The 7112-nt window shown below is 64.5% G+C and overlaps 1 protein-coding gene across 3 annotated transcripts; it reads right to left on the bottom strand.

Annotated features, from left to right (window-relative positions):
* Positions 1–901: 901 nt before the first annotated feature.
* On the bottom strand, positions 902–6370 carry ISLR2 (immunoglobulin superfamily containing leucine rich repeat 2). Of its 3 annotated transcripts, XM_075897590.1 has the most exons (3): positions 5771–5907; positions 5126–5290; positions 902–4090 (listed from the first exon to the last, which is right to left on the bottom strand). In XM_075897590.1, exon 3 carries the CDS (start codon positions 4081–4083, stop codon positions 2062–2064), a length of 2022 nt encoding a protein of 673 aa, XP_075753705.1. In that variant the 5' UTR covers positions 4084–4090; positions 5126–5290; positions 5771–5907; the 3' UTR covers positions 902–2061. The 3 variants fall into 3 exon arrangements, with proteins under 3 accessions (XP_075753705.1, XP_075753704.1, XP_075753706.1); XM_075897589.1 differs by lacking the exon at positions 5126–5290 and having other exon boundaries at positions 5771–6370; XM_075897591.1 differs by lacking the exons at positions 5126–5290; positions 5771–5907 and adding an exon at positions 4842–5101.
* Positions 6371–7112: the final 742 nt, after the last annotated feature.

Below are 7112 nucleotides of genomic sequence, written 5' to 3'. Positions count from 1 at the left end.
ACACCCGGGTGTCTGTAACTGCCCCCACACGGGGTAGCTCAGTCTCACGCGCACAACTTGTATCTACCTCACCTGCCGGTACCTGGAGCCACGCACGTGCACCCACCTCCTTTCCTGTCTGTCTCCCCGCGCGCTCGCCCAGAGTATTACAGCGGGTACGCGTGCATTTGCACACGCGCGGAGCACGCACCTCTAGGCACGGACGCAGAATGTCCACGCGTGTAGTGTGGGGGCTGCTCAATCTCACGTGGGGGCCGCCCCCGTTAAATATTACCCAGGTCTGTGAGCTGGTCACGGTCCCCTTCTGGGCCCCGCTGGCACATACCTTACTTGGACCGACGCCCAGCTGGCGGGCCCGGCGAGTTTTCCTCTTGCTCCATCAGTGTGAAACCGTCCCCGGGGCACCAGCCTTGCTCTGCATCCGAGACGAGTTTACTGCCGGGATCGGGGTTAGGTTCCTCCCTTTCCAGCTCTCTGCGTCTCGCGGTTCTTAAAAGTGAAACAAGCCAGTGGCGATCAAAGCAGCCCCCGAATGGCCCGGTGACTGCGGCGGTAAACGCGGGCAAAGGGCACCTGCCGGAAAAGCGGGCTGCGGCGTGTAATTCACAAGCCCGAGGCTCTAATTCCAGAATGCCCTGAAACGGCCGCCGCTGGCCACGACCCCGCGTCGGCTGAAGAGAACGAATATGGCACAGCACCAAGCAAACCGAACCGCGCACACCAAACCCTCCCGCGGGAGACATTAGAATATCCAACGGCACAAGTTAAAACAATATCTGCGGCTGAAAACAGAATCCCGGTCGAGTCAAAGCAGAATAGCAGAGGGGGATGATTATACGAGAGCCTTTTCGTGGGAACTGGCCGCGAGTTCCATGTATCTACCCATATCCCCACCCCCGCAAATAATGACCAAAAAGTCCATTTCAGATCGGTTTTATTGACTCTTCACATACAGAAGCGCTTGGAAAAGGTTATTGTTCAGTGTGATTTTAAGGTTGCTTTTGAAAGTACGCACGAATCCATTAACTACCCGCCCTTCCCCTCCTTGGGGACAGTTGTGCTGATTTCATTTTGATTGTGGTGCTTTGGAAATACAGAGGCAACGAATAAAAAGCTCACAGATGCACCTGCTGCATACACATTTCACATGTTTCTCAGTTCCGCGGCCAACGAGACCCATCGTGTCCCGCTCCCCTTTGCACAGCACAGACTCACAGCAAGGGTACGCACATTTCTCTCTACGCGCTACGCTATTTAACGAACATCTAGGGAACCTCAGCGAGTCACATTCCTCCCAAAAGGGCTGGAAAAAAAGGGACAACAAAGATCACAGGCGGGGCTATTTCCACCGGCCTCCCTACCTCTAAAGAAATTAGAAGCACCCACAAGCGACGAGGGGTCCAAGTCACACACACACAGCTCCAATTCTACAGCACGGCTCATTAACACTGTAGCTACAGGTGACCCGCTCACCGCGTGTCTCTTTGATCGGATCGGATTTCCGTTTCACAGTTCCCCATCCTCCCCACCCCGGATTTGTCCGCCCCAGCGTGGGAAAGGCGCAGCCGTTTGCATTGGCGCAGGATGGGGACGGGAGCTGTCCAGCACAGCAACCTGCTGAAATTGACAACACCCACGCTTGAAATGACAGGGCTCTGCCGAATTAACTCGGGAAATCCTCCAGATTTTCTTTTGTAAACGAGGGGAAAGGTCGATCCCTCGCGTTTTAACTGCCACAAACCAACATAGGTTTTTAAAAAAGAGCACAGCCTCCGTTCACGATTACAGTGTTGGAAGCGGAGATAAAAATGTATTTTACATAGCGTGTTCAAAACGATTTTTAAAAGCCAATTCGTTCCACGGTTTTGTTTAAAAATCTCCCCGCCCTGAAGCCCCTCTCGAGCCAGAAACACCGGCTGGGAACTGCAAGCTGCTGGATTCCCCCACGCTGGGCTGTTGGCAGAAGTGTCTTTGGAAGGGTTGGCTCAGCCCCCCCCCCCCCCGTTTGTTCTGACTGTGGGGTGCACTGAGCAGGCTGGGGCGTGGGCGGCCAGGGCCGGATCAGCGCGCTGGCTGCCGGTAGTTCCCGTTGATCTCCTGGGAGATGTTCACAGCCTCGGCCCCCAGGGGCAGCCGGTCGCTGTACTCGGAGCCCACCTCGAACTCCTCCGGGTTGGCTTTGGACTGGCACTCGGCGATGGACTCGGCCACCAGGCTCTCCTCGCGCTCCAGCTCCCTCTCCCCCGCCGCCCCGGCGCCCGCCTCGCTCGGGTTGTAGTTCTTCTCCGACTCCAGGTAGGAGGCGCGCGGGTCGAAGTCGGCCGCCATGTGCTTCTCCATGGGGTCCGGGTTCTGGGCCCTCATGATGAGCTTGTAGGTCTTGCCCTGGTGCTTGGCGAGCAGGTGGCAGCAGGTGGCCCCCAGCAGCGGGACGGTGGCCAGGGCCAGCAGGAAGATGCTGACGGCCACGATGATGAGGAGGGAGGGGACTTCCGCCTTCGTGGTGAAGACCACCTGCACCTGGCACTCCTCCCCCAGGTGCGTCAGGCAGACCGAGTAGTTGGTGCCGGGGCTCAAGCCCTGGAACCAGTAGGAGTTGACTCCCTCCTGCACCAGGGACCACTGCACCGGGGCGCGGGCCGGGCCGCTGGCGGCGCACAGGTAGAGCGCCCGCAGGTGGGCTTTCTCGGGCTGGGCGGGGTAGGGCGTGAGCTGCACCCGGGCCTCGCGCTCCGACACGTCCAGCGCGATGATGCCCAGGGCAAAGGCGTGCGGCTTGAGCGGGCCACTCTGGTTGAAGGCGTGGTTGGAGACATACTGGGCGGCCACGCCGGAGCCGCACTGCTTCTCGAAGGGGGGCGGCGTGGGGGGGCCCTGCTCCCCCGCCGGCGGGCGGGCGCTGGGCCGGGTGGGGCCGAGGGGCCGGGGCCTCTCCTCGCGGCTCAGGACGCTATTCGTGGAGCCTTTGGGGCCCGGCTTCTTCTCGCCCGGCTGCGCCTTGCCGGGCGGCGCATCGTCCGCGGGGCGGGCGGGGTGTTTCTGCGCCCCGGCCACCGCCACGGAGACCGAGCTCTGGTTGCTGCCCAGCTCGTTGGCGGCCAGGCAGGTGTAGGTCCCTTCCTCGCGCTTGCTCAGGTGCGGGATGAGCAGGGTGCCGTTCCCGTAGGCCAGGAAGCGCCCTGCGCCCTGCTCCGAGCTGCCGGCGGGGAGCTGGTTCCCGGCCCGCTCCGCGCCGAGCCCCTTGATCTCCAGGGCTTGGCTGGCGGTCTGCACCCGCCAGCTGAGCTCGGGCGGGGGGCTGCCGGTCGCGCTGCAGTGCAGCAGGAGCGTGAAGCCCTCGTGGAGCTCGGTGCTGTCCAGGCTGGGCTGGGAGCTCAGCTGCACGGAGGGCGGCGCGCACGGCAGGTCCGGGACCCTGGCCAGGGGCAGGCCTCGGAAGCTGTCCGGGGCTGCGCAGCTGATGGAGTCCCGCTCGGGGATGGAGATGAGGGTGTTCTCGGCCCAGCCCTTCAGCCACAGGAGCGCGCAGGTGCAGTTCAGTGGGTTGTTGTAGATCTGCAAGTGGGACAGCGACGTCAGCGAGTCGAAGGTGCCCTGGGCGATGGTGGCGAACTCGTTATTGTTGATGCGCAGGGAGCGGAGGTCGCGCAGGGTGCGGAACGCGTCCGCGGGCAGCCTCGCCAGCTGGTTGTTGTTCATCTTCAGCAGCTGCAGGGCGCTGAGATTGTGCAGGTCCCGCCAGGGGAAGTCCGCCAGCTGGTTGTGGCTGATGTCCAGGTTCTTCAGCTGCACCAGGCTGGCGAAGGTGCCCTCCTCGATGGCGCTGATCTCGTTGTGCGCCAGCCAGAGCGAGCTGACCTGGGTGACCTCCAGGAAGGAGCGCTGCTGCAGGGAGCGGATCCTGTTGGCCGACAAGCTGAGGGTGGTCACGTTGGAGGGCAGCCCCACGGGCACCTCCTGAAGGTCTTTGTACGCGCAGTCTGCGAACTGGTGCGCGTATTTGTCCACACAGGCACAGGGCTCCGGGCAGCCCTGGCTCGCCCCCAGCAGCCCGGCAACGCACAGCCAGAGCAGCCAATCCATCGTCCTCCTGCAGCCAGAGAGAGAGAGAGGCACCGTTACCCGCCCGCTCCCAGCCGCCTGGCCCGGCGCTTTCCCCTGAGCTCGGGGGTCCAGGGAGCAGCGCCCGGAGAGCTCCCCACTGAGCGCGCTGCGCATCCGGCCGGCCCCGGGCACTTGTGAGGCGCCGGCTAGGAGCCGCCTGCGCGGCCACACGCGAGGTAGGGCCACTGCGGGCCGAGAGGAAAAGACACGACCGCACTCAGCTCGCGCTGCTTGGTTCAAGGAGAGGGCTGTCTGGCTGTCTGCCTGTCCGTCTGCCTTCCTCAGTCTGGTCGCTGGCCCGTTCCAAATCCCTGTCCCGCCCGCCCAGCCACCTCTCCTGCACACCCGAAACGCAGGCAGCACCGGCCCGTTTTTACGTTGCGCTAAAATGCAGGGGATCGGGCCTTCCCTGGCACAGCCTGGATCGGTCGCGGGGCAGCCTGGCCCCGAACACCAGGAGGAGGTCGGGCTTCTCCGGAGAGTGCTGTCTGAGCCCCACACCGCTGACAAACTTGGACATGCAGAGGCAGGCAGCTGGCTGGGCCTTTGCTGCCCGCACTGACACGGACAAGGACAGAGGCGGCTGGATCCGTGTATTGGAAAACCTCTCGGGTCCAAGCCCTCCCCGGTCGCCCTGAGAACTGGCCAAACCGCGCCCCGGAGGAGGCTGCAGCGCAGCAGTGATCAGCTGGGCCGGGGCCGGGAGCGGAGAGCAACCCCCCCCCGCGAGAACCTACAGATCTGACGTCTGGGGCTAAACGCGGAGACCACTGGAGCCCAGGGCAGGGATCCCACGGGCCACGGGGCTCCTGTCTGCCTGGCGTCACCGGAGCCTGTTCCTGCTCCGCCGGCCGAGCCGCGTGTCCCGCGGTCCCTTCTGCGTAATGGTGCAGCCAGCCCGGGCTGCCGCCTTCCAGCCGTGCAGAGCCGCGCCGCGCCGCGCCGTGTGGCACACAAAAGCGGCCAGTCGGGGAACTGCGGGCACCGCCCCACGTGCCCCCGCCTCGCAGCCCCGCCTCACCTGCTCAGCTCGGGGACTGCAGTGTCTCCGGGGGCCGTTTCCCGGGAAGCGCCCGGCGGCAGGAGCCAGGCTCAACTCCAGGCATGAGTTGGGAAGCGCGGGGAGCCCCAGCGGGGGCGGGCGCGGAGATCTGTTGCTCTGGGGCGGCCGGGCGCTAATTGGCAACTGCGGAGGCAGAGCGCATTGGGGGAGCTCGGAGCTGTTCAGGCTGGAAGGCCCGCTCGCCTCATGGCTGCCCCCCTCCCTTTTAAATTGCTGCAGGGCAGGAGAGCGGGCGCGCACTCCCGAGGCGCCGGGGAGCGCGCCTCGCCGTTCCCAGCTCCAGTCTATTCGGAGTGTGAACGCTGCAGGGAAGCCGGCAGAGCCGATGCAATATTTATCATGTCAATCTGGGTCCCCGTCCCTGGGCCATCTCTCCGCTCTCCGCCCCCCTGCCGGAGCGGGTGAAGCCATTTGCTGTGCGCTAAGTGAATGCAAATCGCTTCTAAGCACTTCAGAGCGGGGCGGAACAAAGGCGGGGGCTGGACTCGATCGTCTGGGGCGCGGCTGCTCCTTGGGGGGGAGGGTTACACCCTTTGAAAGAACCGTCGGGCGGCTGCTGTGAGGCAGCCTCGGTGGGAGCGGATCGTGATGAACCTCACTCACCTCCACGCGCGTGTTTGCAGAAAGTCCCTGAGCTGCCGCGGCCGGTCCCCTCCGCGCCTGGGCTGCCCGCTGCCGCAGCCAAACCAATTATGGCTTTTATTGGCAGCTCGGATCCTCCCTCCTCCAAGTGAGGCCGGAGGCAGCTGCAGCATCTGCAGGCAAGGCGGCAGGGATGGCTCCGCTGAGGCCGCTTGCTAATGAAACGGGGCACGAGCGGAAACAAGAGCAACTGTTGTTAAATTGCAGCCCCGGAGCAGCTTTGACACCGATTGAACCCAAACCTCCTCGGCAGGCTCTGAGTCCCGGCGCGTCGTCACCCCCGCGCGAAAGTCGCTCCGCCCTGCCGCGGGACTGGCGGAACTGCTCTGCCGAGGCACAGCCCACGCGCGAGGCAGAAAGAGATTCTGGTGCGCGGCGCGTCCGTGCCCACGGGGCAGGTTCCTTTCCCGCGTGGGTGGCGCGCTGAAAGACGCGCGTGCAGACCCATCCAGACGGCGCCGACGGGCCCCTCCACTGCGTTCCACACTCACAGTCGTTACGCGTCCGCACATCTGCGCACCCCCCAGACCGCTCTGCGCGCACTCGCGCGCGGGGACACCCCTTTGGAGAGCGGAGTCCGGATTCGGCTCCGCGCACGGCCGGGCCCCGCTGTCTCTCGGGAGACCTGGCCCCTCTGTCCTGCGCGCACATATTTCGAACGGCCCGGGTTTCATGAATGCAGACACGGCGGGCACTGGAAGGGGTCCTTGTCCCGAGGACGCGTTTACACGGACATTGACGCCCGCGGAGCTCGGGGCTTTGCGGGACAAGGAGCCCCCTGGTCTTGTTCGAATACGCGGACCCAGTTCAGTGACGCTGGCACAAAGGCCGGGCAGCCCCTCGAGCTGGCTGTCGTGGGCGAGCGGAAACCCGGTTCTAATTGCAGCAAACGAACCCGAATGAAGCTGGTTCACATCGCAACGAGATCGACGCGCTCCGCTGCACTGGGTTCATAAATCCGATTTAAAATCGCACGGTCGCCTGCCTGCTCTGAACCCGCACCCGCCTGCCTGCCCGGAGCGCCCGGCGGGCTCTGCGGGGCGGGATTTGCGCGGGGCCGGGCGGAATTCCGCGGGCGCCGTCATCGAACCTCGCTGCCGAAAGCCGCAGCCAGGGACACCGGCCGTTGGGTGGAGCCGGGAGAAGCCGAGCGGAGCGGACGGCGGTGGCCGGGCTGGGATTCATGGCAGCGGCACGTGCCTTTGGCACAGGAACGCGAAGCTGCCTCCCCATGCAGCGGCTCGAACGCCGTGACCGTGTGTTAGCGAAGCCGGGCTCCCGAGGGGGCAGCCCCGGTGTTAAG

This window comes from Pelodiscus sinensis, chromosome 14, assembly GCF_049634645.1.
Source record: "Pelodiscus sinensis isolate JC-2024 chromosome 14, ASM4963464v1, whole genome shotgun sequence".
NCBI lineage: Eukaryota > Metazoa > Chordata > Testudines > Trionychidae > Pelodiscus > Pelodiscus sinensis.
The sequence above is the reverse complement of the archived record's forward strand: the minus strand, read 5'-3'. Positions and strand labels throughout refer to the sequence as shown.